The following is a 27361-nucleotide window of genomic DNA, read 5'->3' on the forward strand; positions in this document are numbered from 1 at the left end:
ATTATTCTACTCCAGCTATCGCTGAATATATGTATTTGATGTATGTTGTATGTTTGATATATACATATACACATATAATAATTTCTTTGGCACTCCATTAAACTCCATTGTGAGGCCCCACAGCTCCAATTAGGTCATTTCCAGCACCGCTGTTTATTTGTGGTCAGCTTGTACCTATTTGACATCCAAAATTTGTGTAGGTAATCCATTTGTTTTTTTTATTTGCATTGTATTTATAGACAATGGTTGTATCCATTCAGTCTACTTCTGAATAATAACTGAAGCCTTTCTCTTTTGTTCTTTTTGCAGTAAGCTTTCCCTCTCCCTGTGTTTTCTGGCTGTTGATCTTTTAATATGGGTGATCAGAACCATTGGCAGGGCATTGTACAAGGGCATTTGTGTGTCTTGGGTAGTAGAATTAATATATTTACTGTACATTCCTTGAGTGACAGATCCTATGGTCACATTTGCCTTTCTTATAGCTGCTTAATACTGACAGTTGGTAATCCATCTCTATCCAAAAAATGCATCCAGGACCTCTTTCTCCCAAGTAAATACAAATTATTAGCAAAGACTTTTTTGCTGTGAAATAAAAATCCACCAAGCCTGCAGTGTAAGGTTTTGTACCATCAAATTTCCTTCCATTTTTGCTGTCCCATTCTTCTGAGTAATGTTTGTTTCTGTGCAGTATTCCAGACCTTGTCTAAGCTCATGACGTCTTAAATTTATAAGCCTACTGTCACTTCTTGTGCTAAATCATAATTATAGATATTCCAAAATCAGCTTAAACTCAACTAGGAGAATCTTTCTTATCCTTCCTCACCATCAGTTGTTCCATCATATGTGCTCTTTATTTTAGTCAAGTAGTTACTGACAAGGATTAGATGCTTAGTTAACAATTGTTGATGTGGCATGATATTTAAAATGTTTTGGTTTTTTAAGTTAATGTAGGTAAGATATATTTATCTTAAACTGTCAGAGAATTTAGGATTGACGTGACAGAATCTTCATGGTTTAATCTTATGTTTCTGTTTCCTTGTTTTCCATTTACCTTCATGTCCTTATGTATTCTTTTTCCTTCATTGTTTGTTGTAGCCTTTTCACACATTTGAAGTCACATTAACAGGCCAGTCGTTATTGAATTACTTTTTTTTAAGGATTAGTTAATGCTACTTAGATTTTGATCACTTGGCATGTAATCTGTGTAGAGGGAAAAATTACAGTGTATCTGTGTTCCCTTTGCATGTGTAACACACTGGTAACAGGTAGCCACCACAGTTTCATTGTTTCAGAAACTGGAGCACAGTATTTGGGAAGGAGATGCTTCAGGGGATCTTTGAGGCATGGGGGATGCCTATGCCTCAAAGAAAATCTAGAGGTAAAAATAGCTTGCTTCTCTGTTGAACAGCTATCAGCATTGACTAGCATCTCTTCTGCTAGGAGTCTGATAATTGTCCACTGCTGAGGATATCTTCAACTTGACTGCTTTGATGTTCTCAGCCTTCTCCAAAGCAGACATGAGGATAGTTCTTATTCATGCCTTCAGCTTCTGAGAGTCAAAGCCTTCAGCTCGCTAATAGTAAGCTTGTACTCTTGTCTACCAGGAATGTAAAAAGCCCTGAAATGTGTGACATAAAACAGCACAACATAAGGTTCCAGGCTGTTCTTGTTACTTTCTGTTATCAGCACAGTTGCTGGGTTTCAAATTTAAATGTTAATTTAGCATTAACAAAGAATTCTTGATTCTCCCCTCTGAAATGGAGGTGGATAAAGGTGATGTCTTTAGCAGCCCAGTGCAGACTCTGCTTGCTGTGGCAGGATCTAGAAATGCTTGGCCCCATGCAGAGCATTGCATTGTTGCTGGAGAAGGCATGCATTGCAATTTTATGCGTGGACTTCAAGTGAAAAAATAACTATATTCTCCCTTTTTTTCAGTTGGAGGTTACTTCTGGTGATGCTTCTGGTATGCAGTCCTTTATTACTTTAGCCACCACATCTTTCCGTTGAATATTTTGTCTTCAGTGACTGGTAGTAACCTTTCTGGTCAATGACAGTAGTAATGGACCAGTCAATCGATCAAATTGCACCCTTGCCAGTGGGTTCATAAAAACTTTATTGTTTAATGGCAAGAAACAGCACCAAAATGCATCACACATCATATAAAGCATCTGCTGAAACATATCCAGAGCTACAGAATAAAGGTTTCTACCCAGGATAATAGCCTTCCCAATATAGTATACACTCTGAAGGACACTTCTTCCCATGTTTCTCCTAGAGGTATTCACATCTTTAGCAAGTCTTGATTCTTTACACCATCTAAAAATTAAATTGCTGGAATCTCTGACTAATTATGGTCACCTTATTTTCTTCCATATTGTGTTGCATCTCCATTTTCAAAATTCATTCTTCTGTACCATATTTCTTGTGATATGTCAGAACATTAAAAAATATGTATTTGCAAGTAACCGCTGTGAGACTAACATTATGAACTATCCAGCAAATGTCCAGTTGGAATATTTAAAAGTATTTGGAATCTTTCTATTGGGCCGAAAGTGAACTCATTGTACTAGCAAAATCTATCAACCTATTTGGCAAACTCCTTTCAGCAGTAGCAGAATTTCTTCTGATTTTGATCTCTGTAAATGATGTATAACTAAGATTTTCAGGCTAAGACTAAAATCTTCTGTTCCCATGTAATGGGGAACTGAAAATGAAGATAGATGAATAACATTTAAAAAAACTTTGCAAGCATATCATGAAAATTTTACCAGTGCCGTAATAAAATCCCGGCACCTACCTGCTTTGAAGGTTGGTGTTGTAAGGAGACCAAAAATTAATGATAGTTTATGTTCCTAATATAATAAGTTAGTTGATTTTTGCTAGGCTGTTGGAACATAGCTTTTTCGTAGTAACTTCAGCACTGGCATTACTTGCATTCAGATTTCTGATTTGATTAAAGCCAAGGTTGCTGGACACTTCCAAGTCTCCACATTAAAAAGGTTCTCTTAGTGGCGTGGCTGCAATTATAATAAACTTTCCTCTGCTTATGTGAAGTGGAGTAATCCTTCTGAGTACTACAATAGCACTTCCAACACTAGGAGGGATTTAATCTTAGTTTTCCCCTATTCTTCTTTCTTCCTCTTCCCCTTTCTCCCATCCAGTGAGAAGAGCTTGCCTGTAAAATTGCACCATACTTGGACAATTGCACAGAATAAATATTTGGAGACATCTTAGAAACAGTCTGGCTTTAACATTTACCGTCATGAAGGATATTGTAATACACTGTGCCTTTTCACACATGTTAGATGATGTAAATGTGCTTCTCAAATCAATTTTTTTTAATACGTGGAGAAACACGTTGAACAGACGTATGTGTCTCCTTGGGAAAAGGTTTTCAAAGGCTGGGCTGAAATGGAATTTCTTCATTGGCTTTCTGTAATGTTAACCCATGTCAAAAATCTACAGGAAATGTGTTTAACATTTTGTACTTTTTAAATTTCCATTTTTAATAGCAAGACAACACTCCAGGCAGTGCATTTCTGGGGATTATTGCATTTCTTGGGTGGCTGAAGTCACTCACCATTCAGCCTTGTGTCTCTCAACACACCCAAGGCAAGCTGTAATCCCCAGCAAGGCACTGCTTGTCTTATCTTATTGCTTAATTATTATACCTATTTAACGCTGCTTAGAACATTGTCAGCTGTCGAGAAAAGGTAATTATCACTAGTCAAATGAAAAACACTTTTTTGGCTGCCTTACGGATACACATTTTACTGGTACCTTGATACATAATGAAGCCTGATAGCAAAACTTTTGCTTGTCTCTTCTTCAAGCCACAGCTGTTTCCCTGCTAAATTCATCCCATCTGTCTCCCCTTCCGTAAGGCTGTAGGCAGTATAGCATAAGTACAGAAGCAGTTCAGTGCTATTTTGGATAAACATAGCTGAAATTTGAATCTTTGCCATTTGCAATGCACACATTTTGTTTTACTGCTGTAAAGAGAGCTGTCAAAATAAAAACTACATGGATAATTTACTGAAATGCAGTCAAATAAAATGATGATCAGAGGAGAAAAATGAATTTATAGCATAGGGTCACTCTTGCTTTTAAGGTCTATTGTGAACAGTGTAATTGTTGACCTCTCGACATTTTGAGGTTCAGAGAAATTGGTAGTGAATACAAAAGGGAGAAAACTCTGAATTGGAGTATGGCATGAAGAAATCCAGGTTTCATGCCAAAAAGGCTAATTGTAACAGGCAGTTGTTTGCGATAGTGCTATGTTCCTTTCACTGCATTACTGTGCACTCTGTTTCTTGTCTCAGAGAAGAGCGCATTTCGTCAGCACTGCATCTGTATGACTGGCAAACACTTATGAGCATTTGTAGGAGAAACTGAAATCTTGTCCTAGATCAACCTAGATGTGCATTTGAGATAATTCCACAAATTCTGAAAGTTACCAAGGGCTACTACTTACAGATTCATAGGTAAAGGTGAACAAAGCTATTTTTGTCCTAACCTTGAAAAAATAAAGATGAGAGATCTTAATGGACAATTAAAAAACAATCTAATTGTTACAAGCAGGATGTTCTTTCTTTTTTAAAAAAAAAGAAAAACAAAACACTTTTGGGTGATGAGTACCACAGAAATGCTGTGTTTTTTTAGTGTTCTGTGTTAGGATAGAGAAGGGAGAAAAGGTTTTAAATCATTAGATTCTTCTTTTTCTTTTTTTTTTTTCAGGACTGTTTTCAAACTGTATCAAAGAAAAAAGGCTTTTTGTAATATTACAAAAGCTACTGCTACATGAAAAGCTGGCACAGTAGTCTTCTCATAAATATATGTAATACACTATTACTGGAACCTATACTGCATTGCTCCTTATGTTTATAGAAATGTTGGAATTTCTCATAATAAACACTACATTCAAATACATTCAAAGATCATGAAATATTACATTTATTTTGTTCAGTAATATGAATGTAATGAGGGATGTTTCGTTTGGGAGAGGGCATGTCAGTGTTTAGTTCTCCCATAACTAATCCAGGAGCTGGTAAGACAGCTGCTGCACTGGAGCTAGTACCCTCATGTTTCAGCCTGAAGGAAAAAAGACTTTGCCATTTCTGATTCTTCATAGACTCCACTACAGTAGTATGCTTAGTACTTTCTTTGTGAATCATGTTCAGAGAAATGATGTCACTTTTAGATTGCAGAAGCTGTGCTATGAAGACTTGCAGTGTGTGAAATCTGATGCTAAAAGCTGTTAACTCTGGGTTATTGTTTATTTTGCATTTGTTTATCTTGCTGGTGTATTTATAAGAGCTGCCTGAGTCTGCTAGCTAAATGGGAATGTAGCCAACTTTTACCTTATGAACATACCTGCTGGAGAAAGTTGTTGCAGAAACACAGATTAAGAAACAAAAGGAGGCTGTAGAGTGTTATGCTTGTGGAATTACATCTCCCCATCATACCTCCTTTCAGGCTTTACTAATAAAGTAGTTTTATGAGCTTCTCTGAACAATTATTAGGTTACCCAGATGTTGTAGTAAACATCCTGGTATGAAGACCATCTTGGAGCAATTGCCTTTATTGTAAAAATATTGTAAATGTTATTGTGCTATTCTTGAAAGTCCTACTAAGACCTGTGCTTACCTTTCAAAATAGTGATATGGCTTCCTTACCCAGTTTTGTATGCAACTGTGTTGATCATGTGCAGAAAAAGGGGAATGTTTAACCTTTGGCAGAAGATGCATGTGCACCAGCTTAATGATGTCTTACTTAAGACTTTTGCTTACATACTGAAAATTGTTAGTTTCTCTTAGAATCATTTAGATAGCCTCTGTAAGTTCATAATGAAGGCTTACACATTCTTGCATAGAGTCTGACAGATCCACTGCATTTTTTCCAGTGTTTCAAAGCCGCAAATGTCTAAAGAAAACTGTTTTTTTGTAGGGTTATTACCTTCATTTAGTAGGTATGCAAATGAGAATTAGAGAAGGAGGGAGTGGGCAAGGTCAAGAGCAAAACAAGTCACAGTACTGTAGTCTTCTTTTCTATGTGCAAAGAATCAAGAAAGCTGTCAATCTTACACTTTTAATGTCCTTACTGTAACTTATTTATTTATTTGTTATACTACCTTAGCCTATGTATGTGCATTTATTGGTGATGTGATCAAAAATCCAAGATTATTCCAGGTGATCATTTACCTATATAAGCGTGCTCCCACTGTTGAGTATATTTGTAGTGAATCTCAGTCTACTGTGAAAACTTCACTTCTGCAAATGGGTCAAATCTAACATTTCAAATATTCAAAATTCAAAATTTCATCTGTTGTTGCTTGGGCATCGGCTTATATTAATTCTTTTTCTGCTTACGTGTTTTTAGATCAGCCAGAAGTTCATGTATTCCACTCTTCCTTTCTGTAAGGTAGTGTAAGGACAAGGAAAAGGAAGGAGTGGGTCAGAGGTGGTCAGGTCCAAAATCAAAAAGTATTTCTTGATCTGAAAAAATTACTTTTGCGATGTAGACAGAAAGGAAAAATCTCTACTTGCAACTTCCTTCTATCTTATCTGCCTCGTGAGTTATATCATGAAAAGTGATAATTGAAGTCCAAAGCAGTATAATCTTTGCTGAATATTGCTACTTTTCACATAGCTGTCTGCTTTCATTTTCAATTGTATCTATTCTGGCAAAATTTTAGGCTGGTAAATTAGTGCTTGTATGTTCTGATTACATATAATTTACAAGATCCACTGTTTGAAAGTTGTTTTTAATGGGAATGTGACAGTAACTGAACAATACATTCTACCTTTATAGCACGTGATTTTTTTTTCTACTTTTTGCCTGGTTTCTTCCAAACAATAACTATTTAAGTCCTTGCTGAACTGAAGTCTTTTGCAGCATTAGTGCAGTTTTTGGATGTGTGTTGTTAATAGAAAGAAAAGCTTACCTTAAATTGTTGTGTTAAAATGCTTTATGCTTAATTGCCCTCTGAAGTGTCAGTGGACTCGGTACATTTCTAGTCCACTTGAACCTCACCAGATTTACAGAAGAAACACAAAACAAAGTGTTCAATGACAGGACTATTTACACAAAATCAGAGATAGAATTAATTATGGTAAAAAGCAGAACTGATTAGAGTCCTGACAGTTAAATTCATTAACAGAAGCTTTCACTTGTGTTTGAGCAGCGTTGCAAAGTAAATGAACGAGCCTTCCCATGCTATTTCCAATAATCAGTGCAGGTTGCTGGAAGCAACTGAATTCATTCAGACCTGCAATAAATGCAATGTAGAAGTATTAGAGCATAACTGCAGACTAGGGCTACCTGACGTGTTAGTGTTATTTGTATGAAGATATCATGTTAAAATGTCTGTCCTACTAAATTTTTTTCTCTCCTATTAATTTCTGTTCATCTTTTCAAATATTTCATTTGGGAATTCTTATGTTTGTAATCTTTACGGGAAGGATTTTTTTTTCCCTAATGAATTATTGACTGAATTAGTGACTTTCTGCATCAGATTGGAAGGTACTGTTACAGTTAGTAATGTTTACATCAATAAATGTAAATTCAAATTAAATCTACTATTTAAATAGCATAATGGAAACACATGGTGCTTTGTAGTCATGTAATTAAAGAAGATCTGTGCCCCCAGGAGTTTATGATCTAAAGATCAAACCCAGTTCGGCATGCAACAGACCTCTGCTAAGTATCAGTGTACAATGTGGGGATTTCATCCTGCGTCTGTTCCAGTGTAAGTTTTATCTCACCCACACTGATGCAGTATTGTTTGGTAATACATAAGTAATGTTTGTGACACTTTGTGCAGTGGCAGTAAACTCTTAGCACAGAAAACCATGGTGATTTAACTGTAGCACTGTGGATGCTATTAGTTTATTTAGGAAATAAAATTAAATCTCCGTCTTCTATGTCTTCTCTAACACTAAGTCTGACTAGCCATGCTTTTTACTTTTTTCCTCCTCCAGTTGTGAAAGTAATTTTGTGTGAAACTGCAGTTGAGTTAAATTATTCACTCATGCTGGGGCAATAGCCTTCTTCACTTTCCAGCTGAGCCAACTGCAAATATGGGAAACAGACCAACCTCCTATTCCACCATTGCCTTAAATAATGTGATGGTTTGGAAATGATGATGAAGACAACTGGGTTTTTCATGGGTGAAATGGTAGTACCATAAACAGAAAGCTTTGTTTGCTATTTGTAGTGTTGTTTTCTTCCTTTCAAAACCCTGTACTCAGAAACCAGAGATGGTGCTTTTAGTTAAAAAGGAAAATAAACTCAGGCCTTTTTATCCTTTGAAAAATCTTTGAAAACGCTTGAATTACGGGCTGAAAAAAATCCTCCAAAGTCCTGGACTCCCTCAAAACTTGGAAAAGTTCAAGCCTTAACTGAGTATGGTAGGTCATCTGGTGTAAATTCTCTTTTTCCCTCATGATATGCTACAAAGGAGGTTGATTGTAAGTAGATAGGTTGTTATTTTCAAATATGATGGCTCTGAATTCTTCCAGTTATCATCCTAATTAGGACCTTGAATTACAAAGGGGATTTTTCATTTCTTTAGCATGTGTGGAACTAAATGAAGACCTGTCTGTGAAACCTGTGACTCCTAGCTTGCTGTAAATTGTTAAACCCCTTTGTCTCTGATGACTTCAGTGATTTCAGTGGTGACTTAACTGCAAAATAGTTGGGCAGCTCCAAACAACTTTTGTCTTCATTCTCCTTGCTTGAATATTTTTCGCTAAGTAAAAGTAAAGGTTTTTTATTTTTGCAATAGTGCACTAGAACTGTGATACTGTAACTGTTACAAAAAAAAAAAAAATCATTTGAGATTGCTGAGTACTTAATTTTTTTGAGCACAAGTTCTTCATCTGAGTCTACATCCAAATAAATAGGTCCCAGACACAGTGCTACACGAGCAGTCGTGTTGAGCACTCCTTTGTACAGTGCAGAATCCAATGTGTCTACTGACGATAAAAAGCAATCAGGAGGAAGAAGTGGAAAATAAACCTTATTAAGTTAGTTCTGTAATGTAAAGGTTTGTGTGAAGCCACATACCATATAACCCCAAGGGTCATTTTACTCAGAAAGCTGCATTTTAGCTGAAATGGAAATGTAGGGGAAATCCAATATTTAATATGCTGTCCAAGCTTACCTTAAGAAAAAAACATACAGGAAAGGAGGTCAAAGGCAAAGGTTGCTCCTATCACTAAGGATACCTTTATAATTTCAGTGCTTTGGGTGTAAGGAAATAAGAATAAGGAAAAAGTAAAATATTTCCTAAGAAGATGTAGTATTGTTTGTCTTAAAGCATAACAAAGCAAAACAAAAAAAGAACTGAACAAAAACAAGTTAAAAAAAAAACAACAACAACAAAAAACCTACAGAAGTCTTGTGGAATTAGATAATAATTCTGACATCAGGCAGCTAAATAACAGACTCTGATGTGGAAAACTGTCCCAGATTCCAACATTCCTTTCAGATGACATTAGAAAACAAGGTAGACTTAGCATGAGAAATAGATTCTTTATATGAAGAGATTGCTTTTGTTAGGCCCATATGTGAACCATATATCCAGATTCTCTCTACATCCGCTCACATGTCTTGCTGTCAGCATCTGAAGAGAGGTCCCCAAATGTTCAAATGTACCTTTCAGATCAGAGTTTAATTTTAGAAGGCTATCTTAATTATCTTATCCATATTAATTTTTGTCATAAGAGTGCTGTGATGGTGGTGGAGACATCACAAGGCACGTAAAATTTCAGAACTCAAAATGTTGTAGAATGTTGCTGGAGTAAGTGGATGTGCACCGTTCAGTGATAGATCATAACAGACGAATATAGTAAGTTGTGCATATATAAGATGCATGTCATTATTGAATAAGTAATAATTCACAGGAGAGTGTATTGTTCATGCACTTTTGATGTTACAAAACGTGGAGGCTGAACACTGGCACAGTCTGTGTGTATAGGGTGAGGGGAAGGGTGTTTCCAGAGCTGAGAACTGCAGAAATTTGGAATTTCAGTACTGCAGATCTGAAAATGAAAAATATTCTTTAATATTTTTGTAATTTCTCTATTTTCTTTAATCTTGCATTGAAATAATTTGAATAGCATGAGGAAATGTTAGTGGAAGTCTTTCAGGTGCCTTATTGAATACTTAATTTCTGTGATATACGTTTTCTTACTGTATTCTTAAAATTAAATACGCAGTCACTATCCCATCTAGAAATGATACCAAAACAGGAATTGTGAAACAAAAGATGTCAGTTAGAAGTGTTGTCATTTTTTTCCTTTCTGTTTTGTTAATGGGTGTGTTAAGGGAAAAAACCTCATTCCCGTGCTAACATCTGCACTTCCTTATGCAGGACTTTTCAAATTAAAAGGACTTTGCTTTCAATCCCCTGTCTTTCTTTGTCTCAAGGAAAGAGGGATATTGTGTTATTTCTTCAAATTAGTGCAGTGCCTAATGGAACTGAGTAGATGATTTACAATCATTACTTTAATGATATCAGACGTTTCAGGTTTACCTAGAGTATGAATACCTCAAGCATTAAAAGTATTTCTATGATCTTGAGTATTCCATGCAATAAGAACTGTCTTTTCTTCAAAACCAAACAAATAAATAAACACCTTGTTTTGCATTTGTAGCTACGTCACTGTGATATTAGTAAATTAAAGAGAGCCAGTTCTTCTTGAATGGTGCAAACTGCAATCCAGTGAACTCATTGGCACTTTTGACCAGAGATCACTGAGGGTGAGCATTTTATGAAGCAGTGTAGTTAGTCTCCAGAAACAGAGAAGCTTGTGACAGACACTGCACTTTCATAATTTCCTACCGTTTGTCAAGAGAGAGAATGTATCACAGAAAAGCATTTACATTCTTTCTATAATGGTCAGTATGCAGTGAGTTTTGGCAAAGGTGCCCATGGTTTCATTCACCTGTTCTGAAACAAGAAGATATAGCAGGTATATAAAGTTCACTTTCCTTCTCCTGCCAATATCTAAATTATGTGCTTTGCCTCCTATTGCAGTGGTCATGAGCAATGTCCACTGTAATCCATAAATTCTGAAATATTTAATCCAAAGCATGATATAGTTCATCCAATGCATAATCCAGGGGCCACTCTTGGCCAGTTCTGTTGTTTCTGAAATTCAGTTTCAGATGTTTATATGGGCTTTTAGCGAAGGATGTACTGAAACTCTCCGGTGAGGAACTGGAATGGGATGTGAGAATCTATGTGACAGTGCTCCAAGCACAGCATCTTCTGGAGCTTCTGTCACAGCTGATGTTCAGAGAGATGCTGAACTTGGTTAGAGATGATGGGTTTTGTCTATCAGTTCAGAGGAGATCCTGCTGGTTTGATTATTCCTTTGGTATTCAAAGCAACCAAGTAGAGAAAAATAGGTATTTTGACCTACTAAGTACTGACTGGTTTACTGAGAATCTTTCAGGAAAATACAGAGGAAAATTTGTCTGCAGCCTTTCGCCAGGGGAAATAAGGGATGTTAATGGATACATTTTGTTTGGGCCGAAATTTTCTCTGACATCTCCCAGAGTCCTCAAAGAAGGGTGGTGCAGGTGGCTCTGCCTGGCCCTTAAGATCTGAAATAAAAAGCGATTAATGGTCAGGAATGTATGCTAAACAAACTAGGTTGGAAAGATGTTCATCTAAGAGGCTTGAGGATTGGACTTGGTTTTTTTCCAAATTTTGTGGGGTTTTGTGTGTGTTGTGTGTGTTTGGCTTTGGTTGTTGGTTGTGTTTTTTGACATTTAAGTAGTTCCATAATTTCTAAATTCTGGAGAGTATTATAATGTTAAGTTGTAGTTATTTGTGAACATTTCTTATTACAGTTATTTATTATGGGCAGTAAACTAACCCTTATGACATCTTAACTGAGCTAAATTGCTGCATCATTGAATACATTGCCACAATTTAGAGTTTGAATTTCAAGTGTGTTTTGAACTTCTGTCATCTTTTTCTCAAGGAAAAAGGAAAATAATAGAATTATGGGAGCAGAAGGTGTCCTTTTCATTTTGTTTTGTTGTTTTTGTTGTGCTTTTTTTTTAAAAGTAAACTATTCAAGGCAGATTTGATGAAATGTAAAATTACCTTGAGACACAGGAAAAAAGGAGAATAAATACGAACCATACAATAAATAGCTTAGAAGTTGAATGTTATGTCCTCAGAAATACTCTTTTGGACTTTTCTGTGAGGGTGGGCCCTTGCCTCTCTTTCTTTCATTTATTTCTAACGTTATGTGGTCAAACACAAGTGTTCTCGTGTTGTAAGGAAAGCTGTCTCTGTTCAGGCAGTGAGATGCTCTGTGCTCAGTATAATGGAGAGTTGATATGGGGAGACTACTGGGAGCAAATCCATACATAGTTTCTATTTTAGCAAAACGCTAAAATATACACGTGTGCTTTGTGTTCCTTATGCTGTGTACTTTGTCTCTCTGTGTGGATAATCACATGAACAATACATGTGAGCAGCATTTGAGGTAGAACTGTTAATCTTTTATCTCTTTGATGTCTTATTTTACTTATGCATGAAAAGTTGAATGAGGAAATAGTGTTTCTGAACAAAAGGTGCTGCAAATCCTCAGCAGACAGAATTGCTAAGTGCCGTCTGTCCTTACACATTTCCATCTCTGCCTGTCCTTCATTAACTGAGATCACTATTCAGTCTCAGTGGTTGATGAGAGTTTTATTGGCACGTTTATTTATAATTTCTGTTTTGTAGGTGTTATTGTTTTTTTTTAATTCCAGCCCCAAAGTATATATTTTCTTTTCTGTTATAGTCAATTATGTCATAAATGGTCAAATGATAGCTCATCACAAACAAAATTATTTTTGCAGCCTGTCTTACTAGCGTCTGGATTCGAAAGAGACAACCTGGATGCCTGCATGCCAGTGTAACCAGGATTTCAACAGAGTCAATAATCTTTGCTCATCACACCAAAAAAAATCAGTGTGTCAGTGTATTCCTGCAGAGTCATTAGCATACAGACTCACTCTGCTTGCTTAACAAAGCACGGTTCAGTATATTACAGTTTCCTAGTCTGCTTGTCTGAGTCACCTCTGACAAAAGCAGAGAGAAAATTCAATCCTTTCTTCAGTGGCTCAGCAATGCAGGAAATAAATCTTAGGGCATAAGGTCTGAGATGGCAGTCATTTAAATAATTCAAATGTGGCAGTCATTCTGCCCATGTGCCTTTCATTCCTTTGTTTTGCTTCTCTGTATTTGTCAGATCACTGATAGGCAAATGTCCTTCTGCAACAACCTATATTGTTTGAAATATCTAGAGCTAAATAATTCCTGTCCTCTTTAAATACAGTTAAACTGGTTACATGTTAAATAATTATTTGCTCTCTCTTCTGTGGTGTGGAGGGGGGAGTTGGAGGGGAGAAGTAACATACAAGCAGATGTGCTGCTAGATCTACAGGCTTCTGCCAACCATATGGCATCTTAAAGAAAGATGGTTGGAGCGTCTGGATTAGCAAAGAGTCGGGATGGAAAGCCATGTGTCGTGTTGGTACAGGCAGTTGTTTTAGCTCTCTGTAAAAGGCTTCAGGAGATTGTGTAATGGAACAAATGGTACTGCAAGCCTAGTAACAGCCTTACCGCTGCTGGAGAGGCAATTGGCCCCCAGGCGGGTACTGCTTCATCCTTGCTTGTTGGTTTTTCGTGAAGGATTTTTATGTCGTTATTCTGTGCTCCTCTTTTAACATGCAGGAAACTTGCAGATCTAATTCTGAACTTTCTACCTGAAAGAACTATTGTGTTAAGGGTTTTTGTTCACGCTCTCACATTTTATACTGAAAGCACGCAGTTTCCTTCTGCTTGAAATGAGAGGCTCGTGCCCTTCTGCAGATTTCCCGCATCCTTCGTGAACACTTTGAGATACCGATTCATTTAATTTGTAGCTGATGCCCAGATTTTGAGGGGGAACTGCTCTCTCTGGGATTTATTTAGTTAAAAACAAGATTGGGGCTATTGTGCTGGTGGCTGTAATGTACCAGCTTGGCACTCGTATTCTGTTTGACAAGTTGCTCTTTATGCAAACAAGGGGCCTGCTCCTATTAAAGGCAAAATTCCTTTTGTTTTCATTAACACAGGATTGGACTCTCAGTGGGCTTTTCTGTGCTTTATGGGAGTCTCAGTAGTTCACATTGCAGCTCACAGGAGTTATTCTGGATTGGAAGGAAGGCTTTTGTATCTAGATCTGTAACAGAAATAGGTTTTATTCGTTTCTCTTTTGTCATACAATAGAATGTTAGACTACTCTATGGATGTCAATGAAATCTTGCCTCTTGCTACACCTGTCAGTGCAGTTTTATCTCCCCCATGCCATTTCTTTCAAAGGAAATGTAAAAATCTGATGCTACAATAATAGAGTTCAATTAAATTAGGATTATTTTATTTGAAAAGACTTTAAGTACATTATCATTCCATACCATGATTTTTATGTGAAAAGATAACATGAGGGACACCTAGATATTCAGTCATAGGTAAATACATGCTGAGCAGGCAATGTTATGTTTCAAAGACATTAGAAACAAGTCATTAACTGCAGAAGCATGTGCCCTACTGAGGATACTTGCTGAAAAATATATTATCTTAATCTGAGACAAATGCTTTTCTAATATAGTCCAAATTAACAACAATTTAGAAGTAAAACTATAATTACTGCTCTTTTTTTTTTTTTTCTTACTGTCCAGAAGGGTCCTTATCTGGAGCTTAGGAAACAGCAGCCTTCAGCTTAATCTGCAGTTTAGTTACAGCAGCGCACACTTTTTCCTGAGCTGCCTTCGTGCCCCCCTGCTTGAGCCCACATATGTTGTTCAGCGCTGATGAAAAGCAGCCTCCCCGGGGAGCGAGGCTTGGGTTGGCTCTGTCAGCGTGTTCGTCACCTCGCCATGGCTGGGCCAGGTGTGAGGTGGGCAGTTGTCCGCCCAGAGCTGTGCCAGGACCACCAGCACCTCTCTGGAGGGCTCTAGGCAGCCGTCTGGTGGCTGCTGAGGAGGAATGGGGCCGGGCCGGTGAGAGCCCATGGGGGCCTGTGCTGCTCCTGTGTCCTCTGCTGAACTTGCAGTCTTCCAGAAATCCTGGCTGGGTTTTGTGCTGGTAGCATGTGAGTTCACTAACATAGCAGTGTGCATTACCAAAAGGGTATTTTCATTTAGAAATCTGCATTCGTCTGTGTAGATCACTCAGTAATGAATTGTGAATAACAATATAGTTATGCTATAGCATCAGAGGTTGCCAAGACTAGAAGGCAAGTAATTGATTAGTATTAGGTGGATCTCTTGCTTCCCATTTTGTGAATGCCTTTATCTGTTTCCCTGCTTAAAAGAACAAAAACCATGGTTGTCTTTTTAAATATACAGGCACACCTTTATTTTCTTTATTTTCTACTGGTGATTTCAGATACTTCATTGTTCAATTACTTATGTGAGTTATCAGCTCCCAAAAGAATGTCAGGGCTTCTGAGCTTTCTTTTCAAACTCTTGTTTCATAAAGCTTTACTGTCACTTACCATTGAAAGAATAGAATACAGGGAATGCAGAATCATAGAATGGTTTGGGTTGGAAGGGACCTCTAAGATCATTTAGTTCCAGCCCCCCTGCTATAGGCAGGGACACATCCCTCTACACCAGGTTGCTTAAAGCCCTATTCTGCCTGGCCTTGAATGCTTCCAGGGAGGGGACATCCACAACCTATTGAGGCAGTGAGAAAATAGGAGAAAAGCAAACTTACCTAACAGAACTAAGCATTGTCTAAGAACTAAGCATTCAGAATTGTCTTCTGAAACAATTTAAATGGAAAGGTACTCTTCCTGTATTTATATCGAAGTTGCATCAAGAAAATGATTAATACACATTGTAACTTGTAGTGAAGAAAAGACTAATAGCTTTATTGGAGTTTTTGACAATAACTGAAATTCCATGGAAAACAGAAGTGTATGTACATGCATATTCTGGACAGAATGAATTTTTCTGCTGGAAAATGCCAGTATTCTTACCGCAGTGGGATGCCTGTGCAGGGTCCGGTGCCTGCTCACTGACTTGCCAAGCCAAGACATAGGAGAGCCAGGCTGGAGGCACATTTGTGCTCAGATTGCCTGATAACTTCCAACAGCCTTGTACCACTGTTGGAGAGATACTAGGCTGGCTATTCTCATCCATGACCTTAGGTGCTGTCACCGAAAGGGCATAAAGGACCCTTCCCACTGGCTGTGATCTGAGTGTGTTATTCTTCTCCAAACTGTTGGGTTGCAGTCATATTGCTTGTTGTGGAAGTGCTAATGGTTATGCTGAAGATAACTGTAATGACTTTTGCCTTTAAAGCAGGAATAAAACCTTTTTTTGTAGAAAAGATTGAGTTCAGGCTTCAGGCTTGGTTCAGTAAATTTAAACCAAAATTGAACTAATATATGCACTTAATGAAATAGTCACTCTTACAGAGAATCATTTTTAAGATGTGTTTCTCTGAAATGCTTCCCTGTTTTCCTTCAGTGCTTCTAAAGAATTGCCATATTCACAGATTTCACATGCAAATTCACTGTGTTTTTAATAAAGTTTACGGCCAAAGATCGTGTGGACTCTGCATTCACAAGAGCTGAGCCTCATGGAGATCACCTGACAATACTGCTCAGACCATTCAGCTTTTTTTTCCTTTTTTTTCCTAGTTTTCTGACTCCTGGTTTCTCACAACGAAACTGCTTTCTTCTCTGCTGTTTCCAATGGAAAACCTGTTTCTGTAACCCATGCTATCTCTCCTGCTTTTGGTGTTCAGTGTGACATTCCTCACCTAGTGTTTTCTTGATGCTGTCTGTACTGTACAGAAATCTACAGATGCTTCAGTCTCTACAGAAGCTTTATGGCATACCAGGGGAGCCAGGGAGATAGGCACTTGTCCAAAGGGCTGCGCTACATGACAACAGCAGTTCAGGAAAGGTAGAATCATGCTTGTCTGCCCAGCCAGTGCTAATAGGAAGTAAAAGCCGAAAAGTTCCTTGGGTAAACCTATGCACAGCTCTTCTCCACATCCCATGCACATCCTGGACTTCTTTGTTCAACTGATCTATTGACATCACCTGCTTCCCATTATCCTATCCATATTTTCACTCGGTATGTTCCCCAGTACTCCTTTTTTCTTTTTCTTTCCAAAATGCAATAGACTTTGAGAATAGATGTGTGATAGAGCTGTATGTGAGGGGAGGGAATAAGTCAGGCTTGGGAGAAGTTCACAAATGGAAGCATTGTGGTCTGTGTGGAGAGAGCAATGGTCGTGTATGAAAGTTGTGTATCTGCATATGCTGCACAGACAAATGATCTCTGTTACACTCAAGTTATCTTCATCCTCTCGTATGTCACAAGCATAAAACTACGCTCTGTATATCAATAATTTCATTAATTTTTGAAAACCACGATAACCTTGTGTGAGCCCTAAAAGTAAGCAAATGTGTTTAGTCCTCCAGAGCTTGTAGGCAAAGTCACACATTTGCAATGATGCTGGAAGAGGGGCATATTTTGCACATCAGAGATGCAAATAAAGGTGATGGGACTTAATCAAAGGAGCTAATGGATGATGCCTGCAAAGATGTTTAACACTGATATTTTCATAGCAGTCTTACTATTCAGGATAACAACCTTGTTTTTTTTATGTTGAAGAGCATTTTGAAGGGCTGTGATATGTAAGTATTAAATTGGGAAGGCTCCCTTGCAGATAATGGGATCAGAAGGACTACACCTGGCACTACTGAGCTCTCATTTAAAGGCCATTGGTGCAAAACATTTTACCTTTCCAACATAGGTAGTAATGGCATTGAATGCAGAAGCTTTATGCTCTCTGTAATACGGTGCCTGCAGTCCTTGCTGACAGCAGCTAGTTTGGACTCAGTGAGGACAGCAGGACTGAACTCAAAGCTGTGCTGCTAGCCTGTAATTGCAACTGTCAGAAACAACTGAAGCAGTTGTAGCTCAGCTGCGCTACCCTTTCTAGCAGTAGTATTTTTTTAATTAAGACAATGTCTGAAAAAGTAAATTAACTAAAGCTGATGCTTTTATCAGCTTTTTTGCTTCAAATGCCTGATGTCAGCTTGGGCCACATGCACATTGTGCACATGCCATGGGATAGAAAAGTAAAGACTTTTTTCGAATTCTCTGTCGCCTGCCCAAACACCACATGTACTGTCTGTTACATGTCGCTTCTGATGAGGTTCATGCTGGGTATTTCTTTTTAAAGGCAAAGTGTTTCTGAAGGAAAGAGTTCAGATTTGGCAGATTGCATTAAAAAATTCTCCATCTCCCTGACTTGGATATCAGGATTGTTTTGTGTGGACACCAGCTAGCAACCTGCAAAGGTTCAAGTTTGTCTGAAATAAGAGTGAACAGTAAGCTGTGGGGAAAATGTAGCATGCATTCTAACAAGTAAAACAAAAAAAAGTGTTAAAACTAGTAACACAAGTACAGAAAAAAAATGTCAGTAATGTACATATGTACCTTGTAGAATGATCCTTCTGAACATTAGCAGTCACTTTTGAAGGCTTGCTAAGGTTGAGGTCTCATTATCATCATTACCAAGGCACTGTTTCCTGATTGGGAAGTTGTGTAAAATCTGTTCTGTCCAGCACACAACCAAATTGGAAGGTGAATATTTTACAAACAGAGCCTGACTGTAAGATTCATTGTTTTCCTATAACATTGTCTGCTTCCAGCTCTGCTCCCCTTTTTTCTCTCAAGATGTTTTACGGCATTCTAATTTAATAGCCTGAATAATTTGGAGAATTATTATGTAAACATTTTTTTCAGCAGTAAGCAAAAACTATTAATAGGAACTGTTCTTTTCTAGAACAAAGCTGATCCAGAGTTTGTATCGTTATCATGGGTGATAGAATTTTGAATTCTTGTAAAGGAAGAAAAACTTCTTTAGCCTAGGGACTCAGATATTAATAAGCATTTCATCCATATCTTTTACAACACCCTGTCCATTCTCTTGAATGGTTTCTTTCCTTCCAAACCCAGGTGGGCTAGAAGTGACTGTCATATCAGCTCAGCCCAGCTGCAACACCCCCTACTGAAGAGCAGGCTGTTAATATTCTCTTCAGCACTTCAGACATGAGCTACTGGAAGCCCAAGAATAGACCCAGACTCAGGTTTCCTACATGATCTGTTTGTTTAACCTGTTGGACCAGCTCTGAAAGTGAAGATATTTTCCAGTAGTCAGTGATGGTATCTCAAAAAAAAAGGAAGCTACTGTTCCTGTGTGAACTTTTAATTAGACCCTATTTGCAGTTGTTGTTATGGCATGCACTTGGTTTTTGAGAAGTGTGTGAAGTAATTAAGATTGTCTTTAATAATGGGGAATTTAGACATTGCTCAATACACATTAAGAAGAAAAGATTAACTAGCTAAGAACTGTCTGGGTCAAGAGACCCATGGTAAAATGTGGACATTTTAAGTGTTTGATTCCAGACTCTGCAAGGGATATTAATCTCAAGTTGAGTTGGGTCAGTTTGTTCAGCTTGTAGTGTAGGCGAGTACTTTCTTTACTAAACTAGAATTGGTATTGATTGCATTTCTTATCAGCTAAACAGACGACAGTTTTGGCCTTTTAGAAGAAAAACAGAATTTTGGTAGGGATTTCAGTCTGGTGGTAAATGCCACAGAAACATCTGTTAAAGTGTCCTAAACCATCTCCCTGTATTAGAAGTCACATCTTCAAGTGTGACAGAACTGAGACATTCACCGTTATCAAGGATTTTAAGAGTTTTTTTCTCTATATATTTCTTTAATTAACATGACAAAGCTAGATCATAGTGTTATGCCTTTGAAGCAAGAAAGGAGAATGGGGTTCACTTAAAGGATAGATTGTATAATGCTTAATTTTGGGGAGCATTTAGGGAGATTGTTCGAGATGTTCATGTCACAAGGTCCTGATCTGTGCCTCAACAACTTAAATAAATACTAGCATAGGATAATATTGAAGCTTTGAGTTATAGTTCTCTATTTGTTTGCATTTCAAAATTTATAGGTTCTTGTTTAATTTCTCTTTAAAACTGTGTGAATTTGTGAGTGTTGCAAACCACAATGATGATGCAGATGGTAATGCAAGAACTGACTTTTACAACTAGTTTTAATGTCCTAGTAGTCTGTGGAGCTGATGGAAGACATGTAGAGTTGCTGAAAATAAATTTTACTATATTTATGAAAGGGGCAACTTCACTCTTGCTATGAAAAGCGAGGATAGAAGAGTAGCAGAGCTGAGCTGGAAAGAAGAGGGAGCCCATATTGATGTCCCTGCAAGAAAGATGGGAGTGACAGCAGTTTGGGCTGCTGAGAAAGGCTGGTCCTCTCTTACCATAAGCTGTACACCTGAACTCTTCAAGTGGCAGCAAGTCTTGTTTTCTGTAACTCTCACAGACAAAGCAAGTCTGATCAATGATGCATATGGGTTAGTTTTTTTGCCCTAGCTGGTACCTGCTATATCTTAGCCAAGCTATGATCACCAGCATTTGTGTTTCAGGTTGTGTGGTGCTTCTTGTTTTAAGACATTAAGTTCTTTGTAATTTCATTGGGCTTGACAAAAACTTATGGTTTACAGTTTGAGTAGTTACTGTCTGAACTTATGATCTGAAACAGTTCAGCAGTGATGGTGGGGAACTGTCTGCGGAAGAGGTGAGAGCAGGGGAGTTGCTGTGGAGGTGGGAGCCAGGGCCAGAAGAGGCTGCACAGAGGGCTTTTGCTCTGGTGTTTCCTAACCCTCTATTTGAATATACAAGCCAACCTCCTTAAATGTGTTGTTGTACAGCTATCTGTGAAGTACCCTACTTTAACTACTTCCTACCATTTCAGTACAATAGCAAATTAGCAAATAGGCAAGATGCCCTAAGTCAGTGCTAATAGAGATGAAAGCTTGTTGAAGGAAAGTGCTGAGTTTTGTTGTCTTTCCTAACTGGTTTGTTCCCTCTTGTTGTAACCTGTTTGTTTTTAAGGCTGGCATATACTACACAAATGGACAACCACCAGGTCTGCCATCGCCTTCCTTCTGGGGCAGAGCCTCCTTCAGCGGCATCTGTGCAGGATCCTGGGGTTTGTGCCTTTGCTCCCATCTTTCCCCTGGTCACCAGAAGCAGCACCTGATTGCCAGGTCCATCCCCAGGCACGTGGGCACCAAGATGCTCCCACTTGGTGCTCCAGCCTCCCGGTAGGGGAGGCGTTGCAGACGGCATGCTGCACCATGCTGCTGCCTGTCCCCTTTTCAGGCTTTTTGTGGCCTCGGGCCCTTCCCTGCCACAGGGAGCCCTGGCCTGATGGGCTGCCCCGTTTCCACAGCAACCGACAGATGGGGGGTTTTGGCGGGGTGGTAACGGCCCTTTCAGCTCTGACAGCTCCGCACAGGCTGGCCAGCAGTAGTTATCAGATTACTTGTATTAAAACCTAATTAAGATGTGTGCCAGTAAATGCAGCGTGGTTATTGGATTTGGTGATTTAGCTGCTGCATGTTGCTGCAATCCAGTTGCTCCATTTCAGCAGATTCTGCTCAGCAGAGTAGAGGGAAGGCATTTTACGTTAGTTCCCCAACTGTGCCGAAAGAGTAAATAACCTTTTAATGCCTCTGCGTTGTCAAGGACTGATCCCCACTCCTGGATGGATGGGTGCTGCCCACCAATCCCAGCATGTTAATTTCTTCCATGTCAGCCCTACAACCTGGAGGAGGGCTGACAGGCCCCACCGGCCCCTGTGGAACCGGCTCTCCCACATGGCTCACGGATGCCTGTGGATTAATGGGCCTGTGACTTCCCTGGGGCAGGGGCTCATAGCATCCACGCTGGGGCCTGGCAGGTGCCCCAGGATTGGTGCTGGGGCTGTAGAAAAAGGAAGCTGTTACTCCTGTCTGTAGGGCACATGGCACTAGCCCAGCTTTGTGCAGTTAATTGCTCTGGGCAGAATTCACCGTGGTGCCTTAGATCTGCTCTGCGTTCTGTGTTCATGGAGTTTCTGTCTGTCTGCTCCTACCTGTAAAGTATCAAAATGCACCTGTCCTTTCTATTTCACCCCAGGACTGCCTACTCAGATCCAAGTTCAGTTTCTGTGCAGTGAGAGATGAGCCCTTCTGTGGGCTGTAGCATGAGCTGCACAAAGTTGGTAAGGTAGCCCAGAGCCCTTCTGACACAGAGCTGCTCTCAAGCTCAGGTGTTCAGGATCAGAACAAAATGCTCACCATGAAGTGCTTGCTGTGGCTTGCAATGCCTCTGCTTTGCTCTCCAGTGGAACAATGCTCTGTGCAAAACTGTCTTTCCCCTGCCTCTGTGTAGAAATGGGAATTCTGGTTTAGGCTGGCTCAGTTTGAGTGAAAAAATACTTTAAGGATGCTGTGACTACATGGAAGCTACTCGTTGGTGTAAAGTTGTCCTGTAAGCAGTCCATGTATAACATGTTTCTGAACCTTGTGCCTTGAAACAGCATGGCAGACTTTGGGATAAGGTCCCACTCTTCAGTGCTTCCAGGCCACAGAGCAGCAGCAGCCACTGACATCCCAAGTGGGGACCTCTTCATGCTCCACTGGGAAAATGAACTCACTGGGAAATGTGTGGGCCGTTGTGCAGTGGCCACTCACGCTCAGGACACGGTGCATGTTTGCTTAGTTGATGGTGTTGCCGAAGTGAATGTGGTGACTGCACAACCTCACTCACTCGTATTAGCAAAATGTGCAGAAGGTTCTGTCACCCAGTTGTAAAAATGATGGCAGGCATCGATGTGCAGTTGTAACATATGGGAAGTACAGTGAATGTGGGTGGAGCTGTTCATTTCTCATCTTGAATCATTTACGAGATCAGCAGGCAGGCCAGATACAATGCATATGGGAATGTGTGGCTGTGCTGCACATGTCACACGTAATAGCAGACACTGTGAGAGGGCCCAGAGCCTGTCCTCGGGAGCTGACTGCACCGGAGCAGGCTGGTCGTCCCAGTGTGCAGGGCCAGCTTGGCAGTAATTTGGGGAGAGCAGAATGGTAGACAGAATTTGGGAATTAATAGACTGAGATGTGCACTGATGAGATCTACTCCCTCGTTATCATGACCCTGAGCTGTAGGAAGGAACATTATTAACCCTGTATCTGGAGCTGGCTACAGGTGATACAAGTAAAGGTTTGGTCTGCCAACTAAGCCCAGTTCAGCGCTTGCTTCATTTTCTACCTCTGTTTAAGGGGCAAGACTGATGTAACATGATAAAGTTATGAAACATGCTAGAGAATTCTGTATTTACAAAAGTTAATTCAAATTACCCATTACAGGATATGGTAGGATACAGAGCTTTACAATGGAGAGCACTTAAGGCCCATATCCAGAGATGTTTTTGTGGTTTGCATGGGCTGCCTTTGAGTATCTAGTAGAAAGTGTAGTTTTGATATAATTTCTATGAGCTGGAAAATACTTCAGTGTGTGTGCCAGAACTGGAGGTGGTTCCTTGCACTGAAGTGGTCTCTTCAGCTGGAGCCTTCTACTCACAAGGGAAGAGGGAAGGTCCTTTCCTTGTGGGCTCCTTCAGTGGAGGTTCCTTTGCATGCAGGGTGCATTGGTCGTTTTGCTGCAGAAATGTTGATGAGAGGTTTGTGCACTTAACTGTGTCTTTAGTTGCAGTGCCAGAAATGTTGTATAAGGTGGTCTCTCAAAGACCCTTAGAACAGACTGCAATGCTAGCATCGTGGGAAAGGTACTAATGTAATGAGGAACTCAGCAGAAACTTGCATTTTAATGGCTTGAATCCAGACTATAGTTGGTCGTTGTTGAATGGGACTTTTGTACTATCTGAGGTGACCGTGCACACAGGGGATCTCTTAGCCTTGAGGCTCTACCTAAGTAGTGTGGCACTGGAGGCTTTTTTGGTTGCCTGAAGGCAGCACATTCCAGTTACACTTACCTACAAGTACTGTTATAAAGTAGTAGGTGCTCTATAAATAAAGGACTGGAAGATGCCTTTATTACAAATAAAGGAGTGTGATAAGGTTGCAAAATGTCAAGTTAAAGGAAATCAATGGCAAAATCATAAGCAGAATTCAGCTCTCCAGTCTGAAACTGATCCACTGCCTCCAGCAAACAGTGCAGTTTTCCTTGCACTCAGTGGGAGCGACCTGATGCTCTGTAGGTGCAAGTATCTTTAAAAACAGAACACAAAAAAAATGTGCAAGGGCATTTTGTATGAGAAAATTTTGTTTTGGGTTGGGTTTTTTGTTGGGTTTTTTTGGGAGTTCCATGCCCCTGAATTCACTTAGTAAAGAAATCAAGCATGAACAGCCCATGTATCTATGTGCTACAGTTTAGAAAGTATAGGGAACATGCAACTGAACGCACAGTGTGTATGTATTTAACAGAATATTCTGTGCTATTAAAGTGGTCTTTTTGTTTACTTCATTGGGTGCTTACAAACCTGCTGTCGCTGTCTGCAGCCCTGCTGCAGTTTTTTTTTTTTTGTTCTGATCCCCAGGAGATGGTCCTGCAGCTCCCCACATCCCTCTCTGCAATATGTATTAGCAGAGTAACAGGGCAGGATGAAATATATCCATTCAGAGTGTTCACTGTGGGATTCCTGTAATTTGACTTCAAAGAAAGTGGCTGACAGATACAGACCACTAAATGCTGTTTTTGATATAAATTTTGAGATTTCACTATCAAGAAATTTGGAGGTGTTTACTAATGCAGGCATTTGAACAATCCTGGTTAAGAATGTGAATATTCAGAGCAATTATCTTAGCTGAGTTATGACAGCTGTACAAGTCTAAGCTACCACATGGATTTGAAAGTAAAAAATTCTGAAAATCATATGCCTTACTGTGAGCATATAACTAATTCCATTAAAAACAGAGACCGTACGAGAGATGCAGCATGCACCTTGTTTAGTGAAAGCTGTATTTCAATATGTTGAGCAAGAAATCCTTTTTAAAAAAAAAAAAGTGGAAAGTTTGGATCTAGAACTAGCCATAAGAAAAAGCAAGTTGTTTCCTGCTTCCCAGGCACGTTTTTCTCTAGATTCAGATATTTACAAAGATTCAAAGATATCTGTGAGGTCTTCTAGTTAAAGGTGTTTCCACTTAAAGAATGGAAGAAATGCATTTAATGTGAAAGCATTTTCCAGTTTATTTCCATTTACTTCCCTTGCTACAGATCCAGGCAAACTTAAAAATGTTCACGGTGGCACTCAGAGTGCTAAGCAGTCACTGGAGATGTCTGGGGTTGGGGATTAAAAGGAAAAGGTGCAGCTGCCCTCTGTATAGCAGTGTCACAAAGCAGGACCCTTGGGCTCTTTGTGTTTTTCCAGAGAAATCCCTGCCTCTCTGTTGGAGAGCACCTGATCTATGCTGGAGAAGAGCAAGGCATAGCTTACGGCATAGCTTGCATAGCTGCAGATGTTGGGATACAGCCCTGGGGCCTTTACTGATGTTGTGACACTGACTTGCTGTCCTGTCATGAGAAGGGCAGACATGTAGAAATGCTTGTTGAAAGCATCAAGTCAAAATGCACCGCAAGCCCACCCTGGGAGCAATACTTCAGTCCCAGTGCAATGCCACACAGCGCTCTGTCACCTGGGAGCTTCACCTGCAGTGCAAATGTCTGAGCCCTGCAGCCCACTCCCACTTCAGGCACAGTGCAATCCTTTCATCTCTTTCTCCAGGTTGCACCAGCTGGACAAGCACTGCCAGGCCACTGCCCAGCAGCTCGTGGAGCTCCTCAACAAACAGAATCAGCTCTTCAAAGAGAAGCAGCTGCTGACAGAAGAAGTGCAGTTTCTGCGAACACAGGTACTTGTGCCAAAAGAAAAGGAAGTCTGAGGGGGATGTTCTACAGCCTTAGCAGAGAAATCCACCAGCAGTCTCTTTTCAACTGCTGGCTTTTGTTGGTGTTTTAAATAAGGTATTAACTTATGAAAAAAAGAAATTAGTCCACTAAATTGCAGAGAGACTGTTAGCTGGACCTGAGTCCCACTTCAGCCTAAACTAAAGGAAGAAGTGTTTTGAAGAGACAGGAGAACAGCAGCAGTTATTCTTGGTTACAATTCCTAGCTTTCTTATCAGAAGATTTTTGTGTTCCCTATTCAGAGATAAGGCAAATTCGCTCTTCCACAGCATTATCATTTGAACAGTAGCTGAGGCAGGGTTTCCTGTTGTTTCCTGTTGTGGCAGACAAACCTGGTAACTAAGATAGTGTTGGGTTATCAGCATGTAGTAACTACTGGCAAGCGTGAGGGCAACAGCAGTGTTCTCTCTGTAAGGCAGCTAAGGAAGGTTTGCTGTTCACAGATGAAAATGACTACTTGAAGGGAAGCACTCTTAGTAATAGGAAAAGACTTTATAAGAAGTCCACAGGGATTCTGTTATTGATAATCTCTTTTATCTGGAAGTAAATGTGCTTTTATTGAGTTGGGAAGAAGTACAAAAATCATACAAAAGAGGAAAACTATCATTGAGCTATATTGCTATCAAGTCTTGACTTCCTTTTGTATCTTCATTAGAAGTTGATTATGCTTCAGAGGATGCTTTTACTTGGGAACACTTAGAAGAAAAATTTTTTAGAACTTATTACAAAATGAGTACTAAGAACCTATTTGCAGCTATTTAAAACAGCAGTGTTCTCTGGGAACTGGGATTCAGCCCAAGAGAGCTGCCTGGAATATCAGACAATTGTTTGAAGAAAAGGACAATTCACCATAAATGGGAAACTTTACATAGAGAAAGATGTATTTAGTTATTTTAGAAAGATGTATTTTCTAACTTCAGTTGTGTAATCAGTATTGATTAAAGGTGAAAATATACCTTGGTTTACTGCCTTACTCAATTGTTACCCTTTACAGTTAGCTTGGGTTCTGGGGAAAGGGGGAGAAACCAATTATACTGAATCCTTGCAAAATGATGTCAGATACACTATGTAAAATTTGCTGTTGTATCTTGGAAGATAAGCAGTTGTGTATTTCAGGAAAAGAAATGGGATGCAGATCTCAAACAGGACACAGATGGAATCAAATAAAAACCTGGATGGATGAAGAAAAATGAGAACAAGTAGGTATTTTTTCTGTACACTATATATAGAGAAAAAGGAGAGAGAGGAAAGAAAGCTAAAACTATTTGCAGATGTGGGCTGAATCTGGCAAACACTTCAAGACAAAAGGGAGAAAAAAGTGTTTGAAATATTTTGGGGCTAGAAACTGTCAGTGTGTTGTTTGTGGAGTGGTTTTTTCTCCACATTTGAAGATCAGGGCAAGCACTCCACAATAGAAGCAGGTTTACATGACAAAATAAACAAAACCTTTAAAATTTAAACTGGAAGGAAAGACACACAAATCTTGACCTGGT

General features: G+C 39.3%; 1 protein-coding gene across 3 annotated transcripts in view; it reads left to right on the forward strand.

Annotated features, from left to right (window-relative positions):
• The window catches only part of SDCCAG8 (SHH signaling and ciliogenesis regulator SDCCAG8), a 99917-nt gene that overhangs the window by 69556 nt on the left and 3000 nt on the right, over positions 1 to 27361 (forward strand). For all 3 annotated transcript variants that reach the window (XM_052695703.1, XM_052695693.1, XM_052695687.1), the window contains 2 exons: positions 25687 to 25813; positions 26985 to 27067. In XM_052695703.1, the coding sequence (XP_052551663.1) occupies positions 25687 to 25813; positions 26985 to 27035 (178 nt within the window). In that variant the 3' untranslated portion in view covers positions 27036 to 27067. The remainder of the gene's footprint in view (positions 1 to 25686; positions 25814 to 26984; positions 27068 to 27361) is intronic.

Source organism: Tympanuchus pallidicinctus, unplaced genomic scaffold (genome assembly GCF_026119805.1).
Source record: "Tympanuchus pallidicinctus isolate F22 unplaced genomic scaffold, pur_lepc_1.0 scaffold1, whole genome shotgun sequence".
In the NCBI taxonomy this organism is placed as follows: Eukaryota; Metazoa; Chordata; class Aves; order Galliformes; family Phasianidae; genus Tympanuchus; species Tympanuchus pallidicinctus.